Source organism: Amaranthus tricolor, chromosome 2 (genome assembly GCF_026212465.1).
Source record: "Amaranthus tricolor cultivar Red isolate AtriRed21 chromosome 2, ASM2621246v1, whole genome shotgun sequence".
Classification (NCBI taxonomy): Eukaryota; Viridiplantae; Streptophyta; class Magnoliopsida; order Caryophyllales; family Amaranthaceae; genus Amaranthus; species Amaranthus tricolor.
In genome coordinates this window covers 35,387,663-35,414,606 of record NC_080048.1, presented here as the reverse complement: position 1 = coordinate 35,414,606, position 26,944 = coordinate 35,387,663, and the positions used below count along the sequence as shown (strand labels likewise).

Sequence of the window (26,944 nt, the reverse complement as noted above, 5' to 3'; positions counted from 1 at the left end):
AGAGAGAAATTTGATTAATATTTTTAACACTTATTTAGAAGATAAAATATATTCATATAAAATTTCGTTTGATTTATCTCAATATATATTTTTTATTATATATTACAATTAATATAAAATAAATAGGATAAAAAGTATATAAGTCTCAAAAATTAAATCCTATTTGAATTGAAATAAATAGCGGTTGTTTTAGACAAGGTGGGACTGGGAGTTCCATTTTCACACTAACTCTTTAGGGAACCTTCACTAGTGAAGACATCAAACTTTCAAAAGTAGATAAGCAAAACCACGCCCCTAAAAACACTCAGATATCCGTGGTTTGATCCCAAAGTCATCAATGGATGTAACCTCCATTTCTCAAGCCATGCAACTTCATGCTCAAGCACTCAAATTAGGATCACAACCTCACCATCACAACTACAGCAAACTCTTCACTTTCTCTGCGCTATCTCCTTCTGGTGACCTTAACTATGCTCGTCTTATACTCAACTCTCTTCAAACCCCAAATTCTTACTTCTGGAACACCATGGTTAGAGCCTACTCTGAAAGTTCTGATCCTTTTGAATCTATTTCACTCTTTATTGCAATGAAACTGGAGCAACCTTCTGCCATTGCTCCAAGACCTGACAAGTTTACTTACCCTTTTGTTGTCAAAGCTTGTAGTAGATTGAAAGACGCCAACTTGGGTAAACAAGTTCATTGTTTGATTTGTAAAGTGGGTTTTGATTCTGATAGGTATATATGCAATTCTTTGATTCATATGTATATGAAATTTAACGATTTGGGTTCTGCACGTAAGGTGTTTGATAGAATGCCTGACAGAGATGTTGTTTCTTGGACTTCTGTAATTGATGGACTTGTTGATAATGGTAGAGGTATTGAAGCAATTAAGCTTTTTGATGAGATGATTGATAGTGGAATAGAACCTAATGATGCGACAATCGTGTCGGTTTTGAGGGCTTGTGCGGAGACAGGAGCATTAGAGGTAGGGAGACGAGCTCAAAGAATTGTTAAGGAACAGGAGCTTGGTTTAAAATCTAATGTTAGTACTGCATTGATTGATATGTACTCGAAATGTGGTTGTATCGATAGTGCTAGGAACGTATTTAACGAGGTTTTTGATAAGGATGTGTGTGCTTGGACTGCCATGATTCATGGTCTTGCAAGTCATGGTATGAGTAGAGAGGCATTAGACTCTTTTGCAGAGATGAAAAACTCAGGTGTAATGCCTGACGAGCGAACCATGACTGCTGTTCTCACAGCGTGTAGGAATGCCGGTTGGATGACCGAAGCTTACCATTACTTTAAGGACATGAAGAAGAAATATGGAATCAAACCAAACCTTCAGCATCATGGATGTATAGTAGACCTTTATGCGCGATCAGGGAAGTTAACGGAGGCTGAAGATTTCATTAGGAAGATGGGTGTTAAGGCGGATGCTGTTCTATGGAGAACTGTCATATGGGCGTGTCGAATTCATGGAGATACTGATCGCGCAGAACGTCTGATAAAGGACATAGATGTAGATTTTACTGACCCTGGAAGTTATGTACTTCTTAGTAATATTTATGCATCTGCTGGAAAATGGCATGATAAGGCAATGTGTAGGGAAACAATGAATAGACAAGGACTCGTTAAAGCACCGGGTTCTAGTAAGATCGAGATTGATGGTAGTGTTTATGAGTTTACAGCAGGAGATTCTAGTCACATTGAAGCACATAATATTTATGAGAAGTTGGATGAAATATACAAGAAGTTGACAGAAGAAGGCTATAAACCCGAGCTTTCAGAGGTGTTGCTTGAAGTCGATGATGAAGAGAAGGCGTTCCAATTGCTTCATCATAGTGAAAAACTCGCTATATCCTATGGACTGATAAAAACGAAGCCAGGATCGCAACTTAGGATCGTAAAGAATTTACGATCATGTGAGGATTGCCATTCTTTTATGAAACTGATCTCGAGAGTGTATGAGAGGGAGATTATAGTTAGGGATCGAATTCGTTTCCATCATTTTAGAGATGGGATATGCTCCTGTGGAGATTACTGGTGACGGAAATGCAATCCCTGCAACCTAAATACTTCCTCTGTTCCATTATACTTCTATTAATAGAGACATTTTGCCACACTACATATCAGAATCGGGTGTTAGTATTTCAGAACGGATGAAGTATTACCGTTGATAAGGGTATGATCTACCCTCTCGGTTTGATCATATCTTCTATGAGCGGGAGATTATAGTGAGGGATCGATTTGTTTCCATCATTTTAGAGATGGGATATGCTCCTGTGGAGATTACTGGTGGCGGAAATTCATTCCCTCAAGGGTTTCACTGAGTGAAGCCTACATACTACAAGGGTTTCACTGACTGCAACCTACATACTACCATAGATAAGTTATTATCTGCCCTCTGGGTATGATCATATCTTCTATGAGTAGGATATATTAAATTATGATGATGGAAATTCAATCCCTACAATCCCCTTTTTGTTGTTTGCTATAATGTGGACAATCTTGTTCAAATCTAGTGTTTTGGAAAAATTTAAGACTAGAGAGGTGATTTCTGAGTTTTTACAATTATAGAAGTGAGTTTTAACAATATAATCATCTTATCAGTTTGTTCTAGTTGTCACTAGTAAATTTTTCACTGTGAGCCCATTAATTTATAATTGGACAGGAGCGTCATTGTTTTCGAATTCGTACGTTGTTTTTTTATGAAAGATCGAGACTTTTTGTTTCTAGTTATAACCATTGACTCTGATGCCAAGTTAAAATTTTTGTTTCTTTATTATTAAACATAGTCAAGTGAGTTTTTATTTGATTTATCTTAATGTCAAGATTATTAATAAATTTTATTTTTTTATTATGTCAATTTAAAAAAATTAAGGCCAGAATAAATGCATTAGTATGTGCGCAAATAAATTCAATTGGAGGAAGTATTTCATAGACAAATATTCCTCATTATAATACACTATATTTTTTAAGAGTGATATTGTCTCGATATAATAATCATTCAAAATCATATAACAGTAATATTATGCAATCTATCTTCTATACAATATACTAATAAAGAAATGATTAAGACACATGTCGATTTTACAATAAAATTTTTCCCGCTCTTTTCAATTTCTTATTAGGAAAATAATTTTTAGCATATCAAGTAATATCTTTCTGATTAGATTTGTTTAATTGATTTGTTACAAAAGATTGTAAAACTTTACCTTATTTACTAATTTTTTACCATTACAATCACCTAAATATGTAATATCTTTTAATTACAATGGATAATTAACGAATAACATATTAAATTTCTATGTAAATTATTAATTTTCATTAAAATATATTTGTAATAAATTACGAAAAGAAAATAATTTTGAAAGTTTTTCATAGTTAAACCTATATATTACTTACATAGCTATATTAAAAAAACTGCACAAATTAAATAGATTACACATTAATTATTTAAGTAAATAATAATTAATAATTAGGATAAGATATCGGTAAAAATTCAAATGATAATTTTATCACATACATAAATACTTAGATTTAGTTATATGTTAATTATTATAGTAAAAAATATATTCTTTAGGCTTAAAACTTATAAGGTTTTTCAAAGACATTGAACATTTAAATTATTTTTATATTATTTTTTATGTGTAGAAATTTTCTATTATTTTATATAAGTACTTATAATTTTATTATTTAGTGCATAATTTTATGATTATGTTTTATATAGTAATATATTAATAATATGTATCTCAATCTAATAGTAATACTTTCACAGTTTTTAAAACAAATCAATTTATAATTTCAATAAAACATTTGTGTGGTATATGGTAAATTTCGAAGAAACTCAGTGGTATATCATGAAATATCCGTTAATTAAATAAATAATTAATTGAAAATATCCCAAAAATTGCAAAGTTACTAATTTTGTGAAAAGTGTTTTTCACAGATCGCGAAAAAGGCTCACAGGTCTCGAGTTTTAAAAGCAAAGTTTCTATTTTTGAAAAAACGCAATTTGCGGGTCGCGACTTTTATCACTGGCCGCGAGTTCGCGAGTCGCGAAATTTTTCACTAGTCACGAGTTTCGCACTGGTTTTTGCAATGTTCGTCTTATTCGGTTTTTTTAGTTATGCTATAACTACCTACGGTTAATATGATTATATTAACTAAATATATTGGGATGAACTGATTTATGATCGACATTGATTCGTGAATCGATGTTGCGGCTCGTGAAGTGACATATTATTTCATGAATGGTTGTGTGCTCTTCTATAAATATAGAAGGCATGTGTAAGTTATTTCTAATCTTACATGAGATATACATGGAATATACATGCATTCTTTGAATTCTTCTCTTCTCTAGCACTTTACATAGAGAACTTGCAATCATCGATTGTAATAATTTTTCGTTTCTTCTTCCATTTAAGTTTCGCTTACATTATTCTAAATTCCTTATGCTAGAAATTTAGTGTAATTCTTTGTATCTCAAAACATATTTCCAGTATACATTCCCAAGCACCGTAGTAGGGAGGAAATGATGTTTTAGGATATAGTATCTCGCCTAGAATTAATATCAAGTTCACATACAAATTCTTCTTGTTACTATGTTCGATATATGGTGATTCCCGATGATGAAGTTCACATTTGGTGTATGTTAAGCAAAGGTTTGAACTTGTCATATGTTTTTGTAACCTACTAAGTTTATGTAAATTTATTTTATATGTTTGATTAATAAAATTAAAACAACAAATTACAACATTGATATGTACTTTCAGTGGGATTAAGCAGGAAATGACTCCGAGATGACCATTGGACAAAATATTGTCGCAAGTACGCCTTATCCAGAGTAATGAGGAGATCTTTGAAGATGTATCTCATTGAATACAAGCAAGTTGGCTTAAGTGGAGAGTGACCACTAGGGTACTATGTGATAAAATGATTTTCACAAAACTAAAAGGTAAATTCTACTGAGTTACGATGAGGCTGACATTGTTATATGAGATAAAATGTTGGCCCTTAACATAGGATGGACGTAATAGAGATGTGAATGCTGAGATGGATGTGGGGACACACAATAATGAACAGAATTAGGAACCAAAAGTCGAGAGAGCGGTTAAGGGTTGTCTCATTATCTACAAGTTGGGTGGAAACATGTTGAGTTAGTTTGGTTATATGAAGAGGATTGTCGACGAGCCGTACGGAAGGTGGATAACCTTATAGTGAGGGCAATAGAAGTCCATGTAGATTTAAGAGAATGTAAGAGGAGCAAATAAAGACTGATTTGTACCTTTTTGAGAACCTAACAAAATATATGAATAGTTGAAGACGATATATCCATGACTTAACTTTTTATTATTTCTTCAACTTACCTTTTAAAATCCTAGTTAGCAATTTATATCATTTACTTAATTTATTATTGTTACTTATGTCAACAATTTCTATTACAATGGTTCAACCCTTGACTAATTTGTAATGTGATTTGCATGTATGTTTTTTCATGTGGTCTTGGTGTTACTCATCTATCGCTTTGCAAGGTTATCTTTATTATTTCACTAATTCTTAAATGAGACGGTCTCATGGTAAGACCCTCTCTATTAGGTTGGTCCAATATAAACTTTTTGTCATAAAGTGATAACTTATAACGTTACAATGATAACTTACAATTTTAAAATAACCACTTTTTATAGTCTTAGAGTAATTACTTATAACCTTAACACGATCACTTATGATTTTAAAGTAATCAATCTAAAAATAAGCTAATTATATGGACCAGTCCCATAGTATGACGGTCTCATACAAGACGAGTTGTTATTAATTTAATTGGTTGGGTGCATTCCTCTTTGTCATTACTTTGAAAAATACATATATGATTTGTTCGCTATCTTTTCCTTTAAACTCTGATTTTGTGTGGAAAATAAGATGATAGACCATAACTATTTTCTATACAATAAATTTTATTTCAAAAATAATCAAACAAAAGCTCAAATCAACCAAATTAACACATCATTTAAAAAAAAAAAATAAATAAATAAATAACACATGAAAATTGGGATTGCGTAAATCAGTGAATTTCCTGGCTGAGCAACAGAATTAGGGTTTTACCTGAAACTAAAAACCCTTGCAACCCCCAAAATCCTCTTCAATGGAAAAAAGCAAAAGGCCAACTACTGATACTACAAACTGATTCTAGGAGAGAAATATTTTGCAATCAGAATGTTCGCCACAAGAAATTTTCCAAACCAATCCCTCAAAACCCTAACTTCTCTTCTCCGCAACAGTCTTTATATTCAGAGGAATCATTTCCACCCAAATGTTGAAATCTATCGAAAAAGTCCAATATTTGATTATTCTTCTTCTTCTCATACCTCACTCTCTTCTTTCAATTTGGAGTTTAGATTTAATGGATTTCGAAGGTGGATGTCAACATCCAAAGGAAGAAGTATGAGAAGCAAAGTTGAGCGAAGAATGCAAAGAGAAGCTGGTAAAACTCAAAGGCAAATTAGACAAGCTAAAAAGATTAAGCTTAAGCTTATGACGGATGAAGAACGCCTCATTTACAATCTTAGAAGGGTATGTTTTCCTTTTTTGTGATTTATCAAAATGTAATTCTTAAGGTTTTAATATTTGCCAAGTTTGCATAGTAGTCACTATTCGTCATTCATAGCCTATTAACTGACGGTGATGCTCTGGAAAAAGCAAGGGAACTGCAGGAATTTCGAGTAACTGATGTGGACACCAAATGAGGACTTGTAGAAAGTTGTAGGGAATTATTCTAAATAATCTTGTGAAGCCCTAAACCTAAGACATTCAATTCAGAAGGGTCAATGCCACAATTTGGAAACAGACTATAGATTGATAAGCTTGATTCAATCTAGTCTAGTTATTGCAATTATACCATTTTATTTTTCTAAGTACATGGCAGTTTGAGGGAAGGGGAGGGGCGGGAATCGAATTCAGTACCTTACCTAGGGAATGGGGTACATGCTCCAATTGATAGAAGACCCTATTCTCTTTGCCATTTTAATTTTTGAATTAAGCTGAAAATTGTAATTCTAAGAGAAGCTAATGAAATGAAAGGATTTGGATTTTGGACCTCAAAATGATTAAAAGAAGCAAGAAAACAAAGAACAACAGTGCACAATAATGGAGTAATCATACAAACTAAGCGAAGGACAAAACAAGCAAAAACACAAGTTTTTAATGGTGGCTTAACCTCCCCCTCAAATAGGAATTTATTTCATCAACTATTTAACAATACATTAATGAAATATCAGTTACAAAGCTTGAACTAGCCCTCTAGAGTTCAAAATTTTCCTCTTTTGATGGAGTTCACTCACTAATACATGAAAGACACTCAAAGACTCCAAAACCCAAATTTTCTCTATGTATTAGCCACTACCAATTACCATAACCCAATATTGATTTGCGCCCTCTACGTAGCCACCAAATCCGTAAAAGATCCCTACCAATAGGACATGACATGTCCTGTAGAAACAACCTATTAAACAATCCTAGACTGCCTACTCGAACGTGCCGGGGTACAAGTCTGATCTTGGTTACTGGACGCTTTTGCTGGGTGGTTGTGGCAGGCATGATTTACACCCTCTCATTGTGTCAAACAATCACTCAAATCTCAAGTGGTGATGCCCCATTGCATACCCATCACCTCTCTCTAACATGCTTGCTATGGAGTGAGCTATAATTTGATCAATAGCACCCTCTAAACATGGTAATTTGGCTTTTGCACTAACAATCTCCCCCTCAAGGCCAAATCTCTCATAAGCAACAAATGTCACCTTCTCGGTGACGCACGAACATCATTGTCAATCTTATGGCCTAGGCAACCACCACCAACTTGTGGCATATACAAGTTCAAATTAAGAAGTTTAGATCATCACTTAATCTCTGGACTGTGTTTGTAGTTTCAATACAACTGTAGAGCAATTCGTCGGTATCGGAATAATTCACTGGTTTTTTTTCATTTTTATCAGTTTAGACTTGGATCTCCTTACAAACTTACCCCCTTTTAACTTCTCTTGTATTCGTGGTCCTCCACTAACACTATGTTTGGATAGAAAATTAGGAGAGAAAAGAAAGGAAGAGAAGGGGAAGGAAAGGAAGGGGAGGGAAAGAGAGGGAAGATTCTACATTATTTGTATGGGAAGGAAAGGGAGGGGAAAGAAAGGAATTTCATTTTCCTTCCAAACCTTTCCTCTTACGGAGAGATTTTGATGGTAACAAAATGAAAGGAGTTAATCCCTCCAAATCCTCTGCCTTCCATTTTGCTATTCAAAGAAGGGGATTTCCATCCCTCCAAATCCTTTTTTTTCTTTTCCCTCCATTTCTCTCCATCCAAACAAGGCCTAAAAGGATATAGCAATGGGGTATTGAACTGCATGTTTCAATAAATTTTGGAGGACTTAGCTTGTATGGATATTGTTTGGTGTAGCTCAAAACTTTCAGATTAATCATTTATTCACTTCTTTATTGCTTCAGGCCAAGAAGAAAGTTGCATTGCTTCTCCAAAAGCTTAAGAAATATGAACTGCCTGAATTGCCTGCACCTAGACATGACCCAGAACTGTTAACACCTGAACAACTTCAAGCTTATAAGAAGATTGGATATAGAAACAAAAACTATTGTGAGGTTGGTGTTCGTGGAGTCTTTGGAGGAGTTGTCCAGAATATGCATCTTCACTGGAAGTTCCACGAGACTGTGCAAGTTTGTTGTGATAACTTCCCCAAGGAAAGGATCAAAGAGATGGCAACTATGCTTGCTAGACTCAGTGGTGGTATTGCGGTTAACATACATAATGTGAAAACAATCATCATGTTTCGTGGTAGAAACTACAGGCAACCAAAGAATTTAATACCTGTCAATACCCTCACGAAGAGGAAGGTATGTAGTTCTTGTCAGTTTTTTATTTTTCGGTGTGGTTACTTTGCTGTGATAGGCATTTCATTTATTATCTGGATTGACAAACATAATTTTGAAAGGGACTACCTTTATTCCCTCTTTCCATCCTTCTATATGAACATGTTTTCCTCTAGTTACCACGGCCGTCGACTAGCAAGGGCAAAGCGGGCTACCGTCCAGGGTCCTGAATTTTTTAGGCCTTAAAAACTTACTTTTATGTATATAAGTGATATTAATTTAAATTAAATTTTGATATTACTTGCATTTTTTGCTAAGTAGTATGAGTTCTTAGTGCTTTCTTTATAAAATTGTTTAAATATCAACAGTAAAAAACAAAAGGTGTATTATATTATTTGTTACGCCTTAAGTTGGGGCGTTTTTATTTTTTGCTGTGGGGCCCAAAAATGAACGGGAGGGCCCTGCTAGTTACCTAAGTTGGTTACTGATATTGCAAGTAGAATAATCTCTGAAAAGAGGCCTTGTAATGCCCTGATTCACCACTTCTGTTCACACTTTGTTAATCTGGATTTTGGAGTTCTTTAAATAAGATTCTGTATAAGAAAATGCTGATCATAGCTGTTTAGGTGATGGGTAAGTGGACACAAGTAGAAATACAAAACATTTAGCAACACCAAATGACATGTGATTTTGTCATAAATTTCATGCTTTAATGTTATTTTAGTCTTAAGGGGTATTGGTGCAAATATACATATTTAAATAGCTTTCAGTATCTGAGTACACTATGGGCCATGGATAAACTTTTATGTGTTCCAAATTTGTTGTCACTAATGAGGACCGACCGACCTATAGTCCGTACAGATCTGATTTGTTAGAGCCTGTGTGTAATCTCTGTTTCCCTTGTAAATTCAAGTGCCATCGATCTTTCCACTTTTTTTTGTTGCTTATTTCTGTTGTTGCATTATACTGGAATCTTATAGTAACATTTGGTCTGGACATGCAGGCTCTTTTTAAGGCAAGATTTGAGCAAGCACTTGAATCTCAAAAACTAAATATCAAGAAAATTGAGCAGCAGCTTCGCAAAAAGGGTATAAGCCCAGATGATCCTGTGGCAATGGCGAGCATCCAGAGGGTGGCATCAACCTTTTTTAATGCAATTGACAAGAAGGAAGGGAGCCCCTATGTCTTCCGTGAGACTCAGGATTCTGTAAAGGAGACTCAAAAAAGCTCAGAACAGCCCGAATTTGCTGATGATAGTGATCAAGAAGAGCTTGACAAATTTATAGCAGAGATAGAGGAGGCTGTTGATCAGGAATGGGCCGAGGGGGAGGCTGCAGAAAAGGAAGAATATGGAAAAATTAAGTACAGGAATAAGGAAGACTCTGGTGGAAGATTCAAACCCGAGCGTTACGTAGATGACATGTCTGGTGATGAGGATAGAAGTCGACGTCAAGGTCGTGGTTCAATGAATGCACATAGAAGACAAACAATGAAAGATAGCGATGATGAAGATTACATTGATGATTATTGTGGAAGTGAAGGAGAAAACAGTACTGATAATCTTGATGAACGACATTTTCGAAAACCACCAAGGGCTACCAGAAACGAATCCCATGATCGCCGTGAATCATTCAGGGTTGCGAAAAGCAATAGGCTAGATGATCCCGATTATCCCGAAATTGATAGTGATGATTCTGATGAAGGTGGCTGGAACTCCCGTGTAAGAGATAGAACCAGAAAGCAAGATAAAAGAGGCAGATCTGACATTATGGAAACAATAAACTTCGGGGGGGAGAGTTCAGATGCCGATATAGGTTATAGTGATGCAGAAATTCCTTTATACGAATCAGATGATGATACCCTTGAATCTAGCGCATTAAAAGCGGCAGATGAGGACTACATCAGCTCTGTTGGACCCCCACATTTTGATGAAAAAGAGGAGGATTCCGCTACGACAAGAAGAAATCAATCATCTCGAAAATATAATGAAGTTTGGGATAGTGATTGAATCCCGATAAAAACGAAGGCGTTGGTGTGTTTCTCAATCTAAGCTACTCTGCATGACAATGGCCAAATATTTTGCGGAAGGCGCATAATTTTCTAGATGAATCAAGACTGTTTCATGCTTGTGGCTGTGAAGAATACCCATTGCATTTTAGGCTTTGGCCAGGAACCGTAAAACGAGATGGGCACTACTTCGAAATAGTATTGTTCAACAGGCTGATCTATGATAAAAAAAAGGATTTGGCGGCGTATCATGATATAATACATCTCCTAATAGGTATTTTTATCATTAATCAAGTGATATTTTTGAGTGATAGCTTTATACTTCTATAAGATCTGATATATGCCATATCTTCTTTTATTCTTGTAAACTGTTGCAGCTTGCTCCCATCACACAAGAGGCAATTAACAAGCCATAGCAGCATTGTCAACTGTCAATCCCTAAAAACTTCTCATCAGATTGAATTGAATGAAACTGAACTCTTTAGTAACTACTAAATTGAATCAAATTGCTTTGAATTGAACTTATTAAAAAGCATATTGTCATACTTTAAAGTGGTGAATAGTACTTCCTCTATTGTCTTCAAGTTGATTATCTTTATTATCTTCACTTCAAAGCCCATCATTAAACTTCTCTTCTTGGATTCTCTTTTATACTCATGTGTAGAATGTTGTAATGAGTTGAAATAAATTATTTTGTTCGACTCTCTTACATAGGCTATGTTTTTCTTCAAGTGTTTTAGTTTCAATTGCTAGGACATTTGAAGAGCAAATATCACTTTTCAGAAAAAGTAGGTTTACTTCTTATTTAGTCTTTTTTTTTCCTTAACATCATAACATCTATTAAAAAGACTATAAAATGCCTAATGTCACAATTCTAAAGGCCCTGTCAAGTGTAATTTTTTGATTGGAGAATTGAGATTCACTGATTGAAATTAGTTGAACTATTTAATGCAGTAATTATTACTATTGATCTTTGCCATTTAATTATAGAATTAATTACAATATTATTTAGAAACAAATAGTTTAATGTACATTGTTAATATTTAAATTATGTTGGATAATAATTCTATGTATTATTGAATGTAAATCAATTACATCAAACTATGTAAATTTCCATCAAACTATGTAAATTTCCTTAATCATATATTTTTATATGTAAATATATTTGACAAAAAAAACTTGAAAACAAGATAAAATGTTAATACACAAGGACGCTATTGGTAATTAGGAAAGTCAAAGATGACTAGGGGTGGTTAATAAAAGTCAAAGGTGATTAGTAATGGACAATAGTCATTTAGACTAGTCAAAGGTCATTTGGGTTGGTCAATGATCACTTAACCTGAATGATATAGACTTTTATACTTTGGTGACTGTAATTCGCAAAAGCCTTAAACTTAAAAACTGTAATTCGCAAATCATACAATATAATAAAAATTATAATATTATTTGATTTTATGACTTAATCTTTTGTATTCGGATGGGAAATAAGATCAATAGAATATTGTACACAAATATTTCGACTTACACGAGTCTAACAACTTTTGAGATAATATAAGTTCATATTATTTAAATTTTATATGAGACAATATTTATCTATAATAATAAAGGAAGTTGAGATATGTATTTTATTTTTAAAAGTTAATTAATAATTGAAAATTGAAAATGTGAACAATACTTATGGTATTGACTTACTTAATTTTAATAAGTAGATGATTAAAATTATGATTTTGATAGCTAAATTTTTAGTCTAATTATAACAAATGTTATATTAGCATATTAAAAATAAATATTACCAATTAGATAATTTAATTTCAATACCAATTAGAAGAAATTTAAAAACTAGATTAATATTCTACACTATCATTGGTTTATAATTGAGATATAAAACTAACGTGTTGATTAAATTTTTTTTAGAATGATTATTGAGATTGATGCATGGTATATTGTTATTATTATATTGAGATTTTGATTATGAAATTAATATTAAATAAAATCAATGATTGATACATAGTATAATAAAAAAAAATCTATAATATTAACATTTTAACATATTATATCTAATTTTTTATATGTAATTTTATTTTAAAATGACATTAATATTTTGATGCCAAGTATATATATTATCTATGTGCTATTTATGTCAAAACAATTTTATTTTGGATTTTTGTTTGATGGTATTAAGGTGAAAGAAATAAGTATCTTATTTAACAATATCAATTAAAAAAAAATCTTACTTATACTATTTTTGGAATCTAATTAGGCAACTATGACACAAATTATTTTAATACCTATTTTTTAGATAAATGAATATTCAATTGAATTAATTTTTATCAAAATGAATTTACGTAAAAAGTCAAATTCATACTTTATTATGTGTTTAGTTAATAACTATTTATTATCATTTATAATTTGATGTTTCTACTTTAATAAAACTAATTTAATTGTGTATTACATGTGTACTTAAATAAAAATTAATGATTTAAAACTAAAGCTTTGTGAATGAATTAGATATATAATTTCATATTTTAAAAATTTTCTAGTATGAGCATTCAAAAAGAAAGAATTTTGACATTACTGAATTAATTAAATATATTGGTTTGATAGTATAATATGTTCGTGAATAACTATGGTGAAATTTTTAATTTTTACGTCATTTTCAATGTGATACTTTTCAATTGAATTTATATTAATCAAAAAATTAATTATCCGCATATTGTACGGGCACATATACCAATTACTTTATAAAATATTAAAATAGCAATGAATAAGGTTAATTATATTAAAATTTTTTAATATATATAGAAAGCTTTTTTAAAAGAACAACAATGGAAGATCTATAATGACAAATGAGAACAATTTTGACAATCCTCTAGCTAGTATATAGTCTATAGTCTATACTGTTTCACAACTCCCGCCACATCACTAATCCCTTCCACGTCACAACCATTTTGAAAATTTAAAAATTTATCCTGTTTTTAACAAATGTAGAAAGTAAAAAGTAAAATAAATTTAAAATTATACCGTCGTCCTCATTACTCAACCATCACCAGTTATTGTCCATCTTCTCTGCAACCATTCTTAGTTTACACCTTATTTTTCACTTCTTCAAAATTTTCAAAAAATCAATAGAAAAATGCATTTCGTTTTTTGTCTTTTACACTCACAAAACCACGTGAAACATTATTCTACACTTTCTCTCTCCTCCATTTTTGTTCTTCATTCTTTCAATTTGAAGCTTTAAGCTTTATTCAAACTCCATTGATTTTACTTCCATTACTATCACCGTTACCGTTACTATCAAGTTTTCCATTTCATACTAGTTGTTGAAGATTGAAGAAGATAGTATTGAGGTTGGGAGCTGCAAAACGGTGTCGTATAATTGATGTCGTCTAGTGCACGGAGTAGTTCACCGTTTAGTTACCGGAGAACTTCGAGCTCATACTCATCTTCTTCTTCTACGTCGTCGTTTTTGAACACTAGTGGCCGTTTTATTTCCTGGTCTGATAGCTCTTCTTCATCTTTTCACGGTTCGACCGGTGGTAAATCTATGATGTTGAACCATAGCTATGGAAGTCGGTCACCTGTCGGTTTTTCACCGTCAGATGACCTTCTTGCTGAGCCATTTGATTGTCCTAGATCCACTGCTGGTAGTGATAGTATATCCGTCACAGTCCGATTTCGTCCCATGAGGTGTGATTTTAACATTTTAGAAAGTATATTATTGTTATATCTTAATTCAGATCTTTCACTAATTTTTTGGGGATTTTTTTAGTGAGAGGGAATTTGAAAGAGGAGATGAGATTGCTTGGTATCCAGATGGTGATCAGATTGTACGGAGCGAGTTTAGTCCAGCCACTGCCTATGCATTTGGTAATTCATTTAAATTAGGTTAAGGTGTTGGATTGTATACGTCAATAATTATTAGTTTGTTATGATTGTCACAATCGTTTTTTGTATGTGATAATTGATAATGTAGATACGGTTTTTGGACCGAATTCGAATACGGATGAAGTTTATGATATTGCAGCTCGGCCTGTTGTTAAAGCCGCAATGGAGGGTATTAATGGTATGACTATACCTAATTTTATGATTTGGTGTTGGGATAGAGTTATCCCACATCGACAAATTGGTGTGCACCCTTTTTTAAGCTATTGGAGACCTTCTTCCCATTGCCATATGATTTTGGGATGGTATATATCTCCTTGGTTTATGAAGTGTGTGCACCTCGTGTCTCTCCGTTAACGTGCTGACATTCACAATAAGTCCAGCCTATTTAAACATATTTGGTTGCTTAAATAGAAAAAATTATTTTAGGTTCTAAGCTCAAAAACAGTTGATTATGTTTTTAGGTGATCAGTGATTTGAAAGAAAATGCTATTCTGATAATGCAGGTACAGTGTTTGCTTATGGTGTTACCAGCAGTGGAAAGACTCATACAATGCATGTGAGTAAATTTAAATGCTATGGATCACTATTGCTTGCAGCTTGTTATTTGAATAGATTTTTGTGAACCTTAGGCTGCAAATTCATTGGCTGAAAAGGATGTTTGGTAATCAGATCAAAATGATTAAAGAGGTTTACTATTGAGGTTATCTATCAAAATTCAAATCCAATAATGTCTTTTCAAGATCACTTGGACAATATTATCTGTGATGCTAAAGATTTAACAAATTCCCGATTGTTGAATTGAGCAAACGAGCAGATGCAATGAGCAAAGGAAGGAACATGTTAAATGTTATGGTTTAAGGCGTGTAACTAATGAACTAGGCATATTAGTGCAAGTAATAAGATGAAAATGCAATTCATAAACAAAAAATAGCTCCAAATTTTAACGAGGTTCACCCATTCATAAACAAATATAATATGGAGTGTTTTCCTTCCAAGAATTTATTATGCCGGAAGGATTTTTGTCAAAATTGTGAAGAAATTTCTCCTTCCAATTCCCTTCCCTTCATTTCCCTCCCGTTCCCTATTGGTAGCTAAATAAGGAAAATGCAATCCCTCCATTCCTATCCATTTTCTTTCCTTCTATTTTCTACTATCCAAACACAGTGTTAGGGCATGTGTTTTGTACTAATTGTGCTAAGGATAGTACTTAGATGCTCATCAATGAAGGGATTACAATGAAGATTACAAAAGAGCATGGAAGGAAATTTAGAGAGAGAGAATACAAAGCAAGGTAGTGTAGATGAAACACTAAGTGTTTAGGCTTAAGCTTACATCAAATACAATTTCCCATGTATATAGGCAAAAGATCTAAGCAAAAATGGGCAAAAAGAGACTAAAGAACCATGAAGTGGCTGCTCGTTTGAGCAGCAGCTGTATAAAGCTCTGTCTTGCGATTCTGAGGTTACTCGTTCAAGCGGTGGCTTCACTTGGGCAATGCTTCATGTTCACATGATGCTTGTACACCCAAGGTTTAATACCAACTCAACACAAATCCCAAGTTCCTTGCTACACTCATTTTTGAAACAAACCACACACTTGAGCTTTGACCATGAAGTTTGAGTTGAAGGTTTTCTCAAAGGTTTGCTTCAAAACAAAAGTCTCTTCTTTTATGAGCATGAAAATGCAACCCATGGCTAAAGCTTCAAGCTACCTACTTCCATGTTCAATACCCCAAAATACAAAGTCCAATAGTTAGCTAAAATTAGCTAAGTCAAAGTTGAGTGATTCATGTCACCAACTTTAACACCCATGATTTTTGCTTCCAATGCTGATATTGTGGCATTGGAATGATATGATGGGCAAGTCACCAAACCTTACCACACCTTATTTGAATAGGATTTATGTAAAATACACGGTTTTCTTGTTAGGTCATGTGGATTCCTCCAAACTTTCTTTTCTGCCACGTTATACCGTTATATGGCCCATGCTCACCCTATTAGACAGGCTGAGAATGTGAGATAATGAGAAATGCTTGAAGACTTGCTTACATGAATGTGAAATCATTTTTGTTTAGGCTACTGCCGCAATTACAACTCCTTTTTAAGTTAACTGCGTCTAATCCTTTATACTTTAAATGTGTGAATGTTGCATCAAATTGACGTCAATAGTTTCTCACATTGCGTGTTCATAACTTGAAAATTTAGGACCCTTCTGATTGAAAATGTCCAATGTTAATCTTAACAGGGTGATCAAAGCTGTCCTGGTATCATACCCCTGGCAATTAAAGATGTCTTCAGCATTATACAAGAAGTAAGCTTCCTACTGAAAGAAGTTGGATTATCAAGCATATTATTCAATATTTATTGACATGAATTCCAAGACACTTCTTTTGTTTGCACTGATACATATTTTGATTTTTGTGGAATTCATCTGGGGTTTACATATTCACATATGCCCATGCATTATCCTTTGTATGTTATGATTAATATTTTCTGATTTACTAATATTTGGTTCAGACACCTGGGCGAGAGTTCTTGCTTCGTGTGTCTTATCTTGAGATCTATAATGAGGTAATTATCTCAAAGCCATGTATTTCTCATTACTTTATACATTTGTCATTGTAAATTGTCTGTATGCTTACTCTAGAGCATCCTGTAACCGTCGAGACTTTTCATTCTTCACATCAATTTGTGGGCACTGTTTGTTGGTTTTCTGTTTTTATTTTTTATTTTTTATTATTTTTATTTTTATTTTTTTTTATGTTTGCTTACATAAAATATTTTGTGGAATTTGATTCTGTGATTTCAGGTCATAAATGACTTGCTGGATCCTACAGGTCAGAATCTGCGTGTCAGAGAAGATGCCCAGGTTTGTGGTGCTGTTAATAATTTCGTTAAATTTTATTTCAAATTAATTTCTCATCGAACATAGTTTAAAACTTGCAAGTTGTTCAGGGAACTTATGTTGAAGGAATGAAAGAAGAGGTTGTTCTGTCTCCTGGGCATGCACTGTCTTTTATTGCTGCTGGGGAAGGTACTTTTGAGATATTCTCTTCTTGCCTGCTTTTGGGTACTAAGATCGTCAAAACGTTGTCTTGATTTACAAGTTTCATGCTCGCAGAGCATCGTCATGTTGGTTCAAACAATTTTAACCTATTCAGCAGTAGAAGCCACACCATATTTTCACTGGTACAATTGGCTTTTATACTTTGCTTTCTTTATGAATTTCTTCACGCTAATCATGTCTTATCTTGATTTTTTATTTGTTCTTCGTGTCATGTCTTTGCTGCCGCTCTTTTATTTATTTCATTTCCTGGAAGCACTACCTGTTTCACTGTCTATCTAAGTAAACTCCTGGAAGTTTTAAAGTTTCTTGTACTTTTTTTCTTGTAATTTTTTTCTCTTGAAAAAAAAAAAATAACATATATCAATTGTAATTTTGGAGAGTTCATGGCTCAATGGGTATGTGGCAACTAAGTCTTGTTTACTGCCTGTAATTTTTGTAAGTACTAACATTTCTCAGATTTTTGAAACTGAGTTTTAAAGCTAAGTGTAATGTCAATAGTCTTATATTTGCAATGAGTGGAACTTAGAAGTAAAAAAGTCAGTAAGACAACCTTTAGTGTTGTTCGGTGGCTTGATCCTCAATTGCTGTGTACGATTTTTATTTAGGATTCTTTGGGTGTGTTTTGTGACGGGCTTTTCGCTTGACTTTTGGCTTTCTACTTGTTGGTTGTAAATAATGTGTTTGGTAAATTTCTTTTAAGGCACCTGAAAAACCAACTTTTAAGCCAAAACCAAAAAGCTCATCTTAGAAGTTTTTCATTGTCTTTTGGCCTATTTCTTTTCTTTAATAAACAACTAACAACCAACAACCAATTTAGCAAATATCTCTTAACAACTAACATTAAAGCCAATACTACCACCTGATCAAACAAGTTAACTGAACTAGACTACAACCAATCGCCGATAGCCAATTGCCAAACACCCTCATGTATAGACATCTGAAAGCTTGAAGAAAATGTGAATACGAAACTGAAAATTATGGGATACATTCTTAGTCACCCAATCATCAATATTTCTTCCATGATAAGGTTTACGAACAAAAAGGATTTCTGAAAGGTTATGCATGTTAGAAACTGAATTTTTTTAGACCTGTGTAGTTTAGCCACCTGCATACGTTCTGAATAGGATCTTAATTTTGGTGTTTGTCTTCTTGTACTGTGCAGCCTCTTACTAATCTACCCTTCATGTGGAATTATGTCTGAACTTTTGTTAGCTCTGTCTTGTATTTTGACCAGTGATTTCAATTTTCAGATGATAGAGAGTAGTGCCCACGGAGATGAATATGATGGAGTGATATTCTCCCAGCTGGTATGCCTAATCAATTATTTATTTTATGAATTATTAAGTTTTGATATTTTGTACTTTGCAGTATGGTGATCTCTCGTTCTGTTATGTTCCAGAATCTGATTGACTTAGCTGGATCTGAGAGCTCTAAAACTGAAACAACAGGATTAAGAAGAAAGGAAGGATCATATATCAATAAAAGTCTTTTGACTCTTGGAACTGTAAGTGCTCTTTGATATTCTTGTTTATTGTGTTTTAAATGTAATTTGTAATGATTCTGTTATGCTGGCATGTTGCTTGGTTCTGACCTTTCTCAACACAAAATTCTGCTGATTTATTTTCTTTAATATCTACTGCTCTTTCATGTAATTTAATCTGCCTTTTGTTTGATGTCAAGGTCATTGGAAAACTCAGTGAGGGGAAGGCATCTCATATTCCATACAGAGATTCCAAGCTTACTCGTCTGCTACAGTATTCGCTTAGCGGCCGTGGACATGTTTCAGTAAGTTCTAGGGAAAATTATGATGGATAGGGATCTATCACGAGTTTTATTGGGTTCTGGAGTGGCATTGAAGGAAACATTGGAGGCTACTTGGTGGAACACTTCTACTTGTAGGGAACAAGGGTCTAAATCACATTTGAATGCATTCGTTGATTTATTATTCATTATGGTCTTTTGTAGCTAGAATTAAGAATCCCTATTTTGTGTTTAAATATATGTTTATTGGCACGCTTTGTCAGTTTTTCGTTTCGTTTTGATTTTAGATTTCCTTTTGATCAACTTTTACACTCTCTTACTGGTACTAATTTGTAATTCTGCAGCTTATATGCACTGTCACTCCAGCATCTAGTAGTATGGAAGAAACTCACAACACTCTGAAATTCGCTAGTCGGGCCAAGTGTGTGGAGACCTTTGCTTCTCGTAATATGGTGTGCCTTTTATGTATAGTTCAGCTTCTTGTTAATTTACAGAATCTAATTATTGAAAGTTCACTAATGCTGTATTCGACTTCTTGCGCAGATCATTGATGAGAAGTCCTTGATTAAAAAATATCAGCGAGAAATTTCAACCCTCAAACAAGAACTTGATCAGTTGCGTAGAGGAATGCTTGTTGGAGTTAGTCACGAGGAGATTTTGACTTTAAAACAAAAGGTTCTTTCTCATAATAGTATATCCTTTCATTGAACTTTGTTGCTATGTATGCATATCAGACTTATAATTAGTATTGGTTGTAGTTGGAAGAAGGGCAAGTCAAAATGCAATCAAGGTTAGAGGAGGAGGAAGAAGAAAAGGCTGCTCTTATGAGTAGAATACAGAGGTTGACTAAACTGATTCTTGTTTCTTCCAAAAAAAGTATTCCTGCATATTTGGGTGAAGCTGTTGGCCACCAGAGGAGTCATTCTGACTATGTAAGTTTGCATTATCGCTCTGTTTTTAGACTTTTAACTTGTTTGTTTCTGATATTAAAACGCCACTTTACTATATTGTCTTCTGCTGTCACATTTTGCTTCTTGTCAACTCTTGGGCATTTTTATTCCCTTGCCACTCTATCTTTACGGCTTCTGGTATTAAGAAATAAGGAGGATATAGGAAGCTGTGCAGTTTTAAATATTGTTAAATTATTCATACAATTTTGTTATGCATGGGCCATTTTTTCTTGAGATTATAATAATTAGGCGATAGGTATACATTGGAATTAGGATTGTAGTACTCAGCCCTTTTACCCTCCCTCCCAAAAAAATCAGTCGGATATCTGTAATCCTGTAGATGCTTAGTCTCTGAGCTTATTCATTCCAAACACGCAACCCTTGTGACATTGCATTATCTCAGCTTGGAGTTGGTAGGCTTCATATTCTCCAAATCTGATGGATTAAGTGTAATTGAGGTGATTTACGTCAAAAAAAAAGTTGGTTTGAGGTGATTGATGCAAGACCTTTCAAGGAAGATGACAAAGTGAAACTTATCATGAATTAGGACTGCTTGCTAACTTTGCCAAAACTGTTCATACTGCTTAAAGCTCTTTTGATCTTTTGGACAACACATTTTGTAAATTAAAGGGAAATTTATTATAACAGTTTACATTGATCTGGTCTTGGCATCTCAGAAAATAGGCGCTGTCTACTAAATTAAATTTTTCGTACGATTCTATAGTTCCTTGAGATGATGCAAACTTTCTTTGTTTTGAAAGTTTATTTGCTAAGATGACAACTGGATATCAAAACATGCTTATTTACCTGTTATTAGTTCACTCTAGTCTTTCATTTGTAGCTTTTACATCACTCTTGACTCCTCTTCTCATTCAGATAGGGTGTGCAGTAAGCCTACCCATATTTTCCTTGATTAGCTTTAAATGGGCTTGATAACCATCTGAACGTTTCTTCTTGAATCACAAGAAGATGCTTAATCTGAATTGTGTTTAAGATAATGGGAAGTGGAAACAACAGTGACTGGGGGATGAACTCACCAAAAGTGAAATCAAAGGCCTCCCCTTGGAGCTAAAGGCCTCACGACAATTTTGACACTTAAAAGTTTGTTGTCATGGTATCAACTGACAGTTACAAGAGAAGTAATGGTACCCATGTTCTTTAGCTAAAGTGAACACAGCTTTGATGTAATAGATATCGTTCCACATAATTTCTACTAACACAAATAGTTCCTAATTACAAGTTAATAAAAAATAAAAACACACTGAGTAGGGAAGATGTTAAAAACTAAAAGCATGTAGGCAAAGTCAACATTTTCCTGCATACCCATTCAAAAATTTGCATTGGTGGTCTGAGGAAATGAATATAAACTACAATAATCATACTAAGATGTTATAAACTACGTTCTAGAATTACACTAGTGTCGTATCTGATCAAATTTCTTAGTAACGGCTGAACCAGCTTTAGTAGCATCATGAATATAAGCAAATTATGCAGACATAGTATTTAGCAGTAAGCTTTTTGTTAAACTCGCAAGCCAATTTTCAGAAAAATACACCAAACTATTTTGAATAATATTTTTGAATTAGATTTAAAGAAGAGTTAAGTGGTGGGGTGTAATTTTTGTTTCATTTTAAAAAATTCAACTAAGTTGTGGAGTACTAGTCCTTTAGGAGATGGAGTTTATGCTCAAGACAATTGTTTGGGATAGCAGGTAATTGGGAGTACAATGAATCACATACGAAATGAGAAACAATGACTAGTTGTCATTACACACACACACACACACTCATAAATCATTTTCAATAGCCATGAGGCACCCATGACAGTTGTTATGGATAGAAGAAAGTTATGGGGTTGAGCACATTAAAGAATGCTGTTTAAGCTGAGGCAATATTCCATCATCCATATTTGACATCATCGTCAAAAATCCTTGGTCCGTTGCTCTTCTTAGTATCTTACTATCTGTAAATCATGTACTTACAAGAATCAGCCAAAAATAATTACTATATAAAGTGTAAACACTGCAGGTGAAGCTATAATTTAAATCAGAAAAGGGTACCAGATGGAATAATTCAATAATTAAGAGACCACATGAACTGTAAAATAAAAAGGATAGCTAGAACAAATGGGAAGAATTTTCTAACTGAAGCTTTAGAGAGAAGAGACAAGTGAAGGGAACGGTGGTTAGACACAAGAGAGATAATCACATAGTGTAAACGACGATGTATTAGAGTTCGAACAATGTGTTTCAAACTCCAATATTACCAAGATCGAGTGTATGAAGTTTTAGTGACAAACAAATTACGCTATCAATGATATCGATGTTTGTAGGAGAAAATAAAGCAATAAAACGACACAAAGATTTAACGAGGTTCACCCAACTAACGCTACGTCCTCCGGTGTGTATTATCTCTTATATTATCAAAAGGAGTTCAAAGAACTCTCAAATATGGAGAATTACAATAGAGAAGAGATATAGGCTAGTGTTTGGCTTGGGGTGTATTTTTGTGGATGTCTCTTTTGATGAATGAGAGCTCTCTATTTATAGGAGAGATCATACTAAGTAACATTAAGTACATTAAAGCTATGATTAAATGATAATGAAACATCTCTAAGTACATGAAGAGTCATAAAACAACATTGTAGAGTATCAGAGACTTCGCTCGACCAAAGCAGAGGTTCGCTCGGTAGAATGACTTGGTCGAGCGGACTTCAATAAGCTTCTGGTTGCATTCTATCTGCTCGCTCGACCCAACCTGGAGCTCGCTCAGTCGAGCGAGCTGGTCGAGCGGCCCTTCAGAAGGCTTCTGACAGTATTGCTCGACTTGCATAGTAGAGCATCTTGATTCAACCTTTCCACTTCTTCATTAAGTCCCATAACTCTCACACTTCATTACCTTATTAATACATACTTAATCACCTTCATAAATCAATCATCAAAACTTAACTTAATACACCCACATTAACACATTCATGGGATTTTATCCCAAAGGTCACACATGAATGCTGCTCATCAAATGTGCACTCAAGTCACACCAATCACAACACATAGAAATGCTGATTTCAACTAAACTAAAGACAGAAAAGGTCCACGGTAAACATAGAGCAGTTTAATTGAAGCTATATAGGAATGAGAAGGGTGATTAGTACTTATAGATACTGATAGGCTGTAGGAAAAAGTTGGCAAAGGAAATGGAATAAGGGAGGGACTGAGGTGTTGTGATGATGTTATGTCTTCTATTCTTTTTTTAAATACTTGAAAATGAGACAATATTTCATAGTAATATACTTTTTTTGTGTATCAGAAATCAGAGCTTGGGAATTGTGAGAATATTAAGGATTCTCTATTTGCCCTATCAGACCCTTCTGCTGATTACAAACACAAAAGTTTTTCCAGCAAATGTAATGATGAACTTTCTGTAGCTGGCAGCTTACTCATGGATCCTAACCAAGTTGGTGAACTCGTCAGTGGTTCAACTTTGATAATTGTAAGAATAATTAGTTTATTGTTGTTTCTTGAATCATACGGATGCCAAATAGTATTTGTTTTGTTCGTCAGATCTTTGAGTGACTAATGTTCATATATTAATTCAGGTCAGATAACAAATTGCTACAGTGGAATCTTAAAGACATCTTAATTACCTGATCAAAATACCATCAGACTGTCAAGTAATCTGGATTGCATTATTTTGATGATGTTTTATGTCTGATGTGTTAGTCAAAAGAATTGATCATTTATAGTCTAGAGATGCTTTTGTTCAGACTGTTTAGGATTACATATTGTTGATTCCTGTAGCATGCCTCTGACACAATCTTATGAATTTCAATTCTTTAGAGAAATGATCTTATCTTTTGTTATGCTGTATTTTCCCGAGAAGGCATAATAGCATGATTGGTTATTTTATGCGGTATTTCTTTGTTCCTAGTCACATTTGTTCTTTTCTGTTAATTTCTTTGAATTTATTTCTTTGTTGGATGCCAGGATGACATAACTCCATCTGATGAAATGGACCTTCTCATGGAACAAGTGAAAATGCTTGCTGGTGAAATTGCTTTCAGTACAAGCACCCTTAAGCGCTTAGTTGAGCAGTCTGCAAATGATCCAGATGCCTTCCAAAGTCAAGTATGATTTGTTCTTGTCATTGCTATTCTGTTGCATCAATTTATAACATATCAACATATCTAGAATATTTATGAATTTGTCTCGCGCTCGTGATTAACCATTAAGGTTACGTTTTTTGATGATTGTTTTCTAGTGGACTTTTCATTGAGTGTCAATATATAAAATCATGTAATTTGAAAGCCAATTCCTTCCTTGAACATCCTTTCTAATTGGCTTTACTTGGAGCATCAATATGAAGTCATACTCTTTAAAAGGCAATTCCTTAGAACATGATTATTTTCTGTTGGACTTGTTTTTAGAGTATGAATATGAAGTCTTGCCCTTTGAAAGCCAACTCTGAATTGAAAAATACTAATAAAATTTCCTGATTAACTGTCATGGCATATATTCAAAGCATGGCATTAGTGCATCTTTTTGTTTTGCTTTCTGTTCTGTTTCTTAATTTTTGTCTGAATTGCAGATCCATAATTTGGAATGTGAAATCCAAGAAAAGAGGAAGCAGATGAGGCTTCTTGAACAGCGCATTATTCAGTGCGGTGAGGCTTCAGTGGCTAGTGCATCGTTGCTTGATATGCATCAGGTTCTTTTTCCATGTTCTACTTGTATTAGTATTTGTTTTTTCCAGGTTATAGTTCTCACTGTGTCCGTATGTGTGTACACGTTGGTTCTAATGTATGACATACTTTTTATTTTTAGTGGAAGTCATCATTTGTCTTACTTTGTTACTTGACGTCTCTATTCTTTCTGTTTGACAGACCGTTACAAGATTAAAGACCGAGTGTAGCCAAAAGGAATTTGAGTTGGAGGTATTTGTTGCTTCCTGTTGCATCAACTGATAGGATTAGTGGTACTCTGTGATAGACTGACATAACTCAGGTAACAAAACGATGAATGAGGAAGTTGGTGATATTGATGTTGATAAACTGCAAATTTAGAATGTAGAGATAGGTTTCAGACTTCTCAAGAGGTCTAATCCCTTCCAAATGAGCTAACAGCTCTATGAAATCACTCAATAATTTCTTGTGGTTTTTTTATCTCTTCTCTCTTATTCATAAAAAATATCCCTTTGGTTTTCCTTTTTTCTCCAGCTTCCTTCTCATGTCTTCTTTTACAAGTTTCATCTAACTAAAATATTCTCCTGATAGTTGTTCGTCTTCCCAATGCCATTTCATTACATACTCCCTACTGCATAATGTAGTATTACTGATAGATGTTACAGACATCAGACACCATACCTTTATTTTCGTGTGTCTAAGAACCTTAACATTTCAAAGTAAAGAACTACGCCAGTTACCTTTGCGCAGTCATATTTATTGAGTCCATCATAAATCAACTTCCATATACATTCATTGGTTATGTACTGTTTTATTCAATAATTTTCCTCTGGCTTCATGTCATTTGAGCATGCACCTGATTATGATGGGAAGGATCTGTCAGAGAGAGAATACATGATTTTGTAAGCCGAATAGATGAGAAAAATTGGAATAAGCATCCTACGTGTGATTGTTCAGATTCCATGATCGAATTGGTATATAAATTACTTAAATATTTTGATTGTTATATACTGTGAAGAGTTGAAACGACTTGTTATAACAAAACATTCTCCTATTCCTTATCAAATGAATTTTCAGTAGTTTTCTGTTCTTGCAGATAAATGCAGCGGACAATCGAATTCTTCGAGAACAACTTCAAAATAAGGTATCTTTGGCTTTGTCTACTTTACTTTCATTGCTTGCTGCAACCATGTGAGGACTAAAAATCATTTTCCTTTATTATCTCAGCTTTATTATCCTTGTTTTTGCAGTGTGTTGAGTATAAAGAACTACAGGAGCTAATGATTTCCCTGGAGAAGCAGCTGGCTTTGACAGGCAGTGAGCTATCATTGACTTGTGGACAGGACACAAATGATGAGTATACTGAGGAATTAAAAAAGAAAGTTCAAACACAGGTGATAATGGTCCATTTAATTTGCACCCCAATTTCTGTTACTTTGCACTATTTCCGCTTTTGATAATGGTCCTCACATTGAATCTCATCCACTAATTCATTCTCTCTCTTAATCTCCTTCACTAATTTCTTCAACCTATTTGTTTCTTGTTTTATTCACCAACTATAAAGTAATATTTGCACATCTTCCAAGAGGTGCAAACTAAAGGATAGAGGGAGTATAATTTATGGGGTTAGAGTAAATCTGTGAATAAAATTGTCGTAAATAGTATCACAAACTACGTTGCCAGTGTTTTCTCCTTCCCTCCCTCCCTAGTATACGAGT

At 33.8% G+C, this 26,944-nt stretch overlaps 3 protein-coding genes across 6 annotated transcripts in view; all 3 read left to right on the top strand.

Annotated features, from left to right (window-relative positions):
• Window positions 1-208: 208 nt before the first annotated feature.
• Window positions 209-2,791, top strand: LOC130806577 (pentatricopeptide repeat-containing protein At4g21065-like). The gene has a single exon (XM_057671712.1). The coding sequence runs from the start codon at window positions 338-340 to the stop codon at window positions 2,048-2,050; it is 1,713 nt and encodes a 570-aa protein (XP_057527695.1). The 5' UTR covers window positions 209-337; the 3' UTR covers window positions 2,051-2,791.
• Window positions 2,792-6,066: 3,275 nt separating this feature from the next.
• LOC130806576 (CRM-domain containing factor CFM9, mitochondrial) lies at window positions 6,067-11,593 on the top strand. Of its 2 annotated transcripts, XR_009040331.1 has the most exons (4): window positions 6,067-6,573; window positions 8,500-8,901; window positions 9,881-11,158; window positions 11,262-11,593. XR_009040331.1 is itself a non-coding variant. In XM_057671711.1 (3 exons), the coding sequence occupies exons 1-3, from the start codon at window positions 6,217-6,219 to the stop codon at window positions 10,883-10,885; spliced, it is 1,764 nt and encodes a 587-aa protein (XP_057527694.1). In that variant the 5' UTR covers window positions 6,067-6,216; the 3' UTR covers window positions 10,886-11,593. The 2 variants fall into 2 exon arrangements, 1 of the variants encoding a protein (XP_057527694.1); XM_057671711.1 differs by having other exon boundaries at window positions 9,881-11,593.
• A 2,321-nt stretch (window positions 11,594-13,914) lies between these two features.
• LOC130805929 (kinesin-like protein KIN-7D, mitochondrial) overlaps window positions 13,915-26,944 on the top strand; it is a 25,000-nt gene continuing 11,970 nt past the window's right edge. Inside the window, exons 1-21 of one of the 3 annotated variants that reach the window (XM_057670768.1) lie at window positions 13,915-14,574; window positions 14,657-14,754; window positions 14,861-14,950; window positions 15,276-15,328; window positions 17,017-17,082; window positions 17,289-17,342; window positions 17,581-17,640; window positions 17,727-17,805; window positions 17,893-17,960; window positions 19,089-19,145; window positions 19,238-19,342; window positions 19,519-19,623; window positions 19,944-20,051; window positions 20,143-20,274; window positions 20,358-20,531; window positions 23,855-24,037; window positions 24,532-24,672; window positions 25,133-25,252; window positions 25,428-25,478; window positions 26,323-26,370; window positions 26,477-26,620. In XM_057670768.1, the coding sequence (XP_057526751.1) occupies window positions 14,267-14,574; window positions 14,657-14,754; window positions 14,861-14,950; window positions 15,276-15,328; window positions 17,017-17,082; window positions 17,289-17,342; window positions 17,581-17,640; window positions 17,727-17,805; window positions 17,893-17,960; window positions 19,089-19,145; window positions 19,238-19,342; window positions 19,519-19,623; window positions 19,944-20,051; window positions 20,143-20,274; window positions 20,358-20,531; window positions 23,855-24,037; window positions 24,532-24,672; window positions 25,133-25,252; window positions 25,428-25,478; window positions 26,323-26,370; window positions 26,477-26,620 (2,244 nt within the window). In that variant the 5' untranslated portion in view covers window positions 13,915-14,266. The remainder of the gene's footprint in view (window positions 14,575-14,656; window positions 14,755-14,860; window positions 14,951-15,275; window positions 15,329-17,016; window positions 17,083-17,288; window positions 17,343-17,580; window positions 17,641-17,726; window positions 17,806-17,892; window positions 17,961-19,088; window positions 19,146-19,237; window positions 19,343-19,518; window positions 19,624-19,943; window positions 20,052-20,142; window positions 20,275-20,357; window positions 20,532-23,854; window positions 24,038-24,531; window positions 24,673-25,132; window positions 25,253-25,427; window positions 25,479-26,322; window positions 26,371-26,476; window positions 26,621-26,944) is intronic. The other 2 variants (XM_057670769.1, XM_057670770.1) reach the window with 2 other exon arrangements.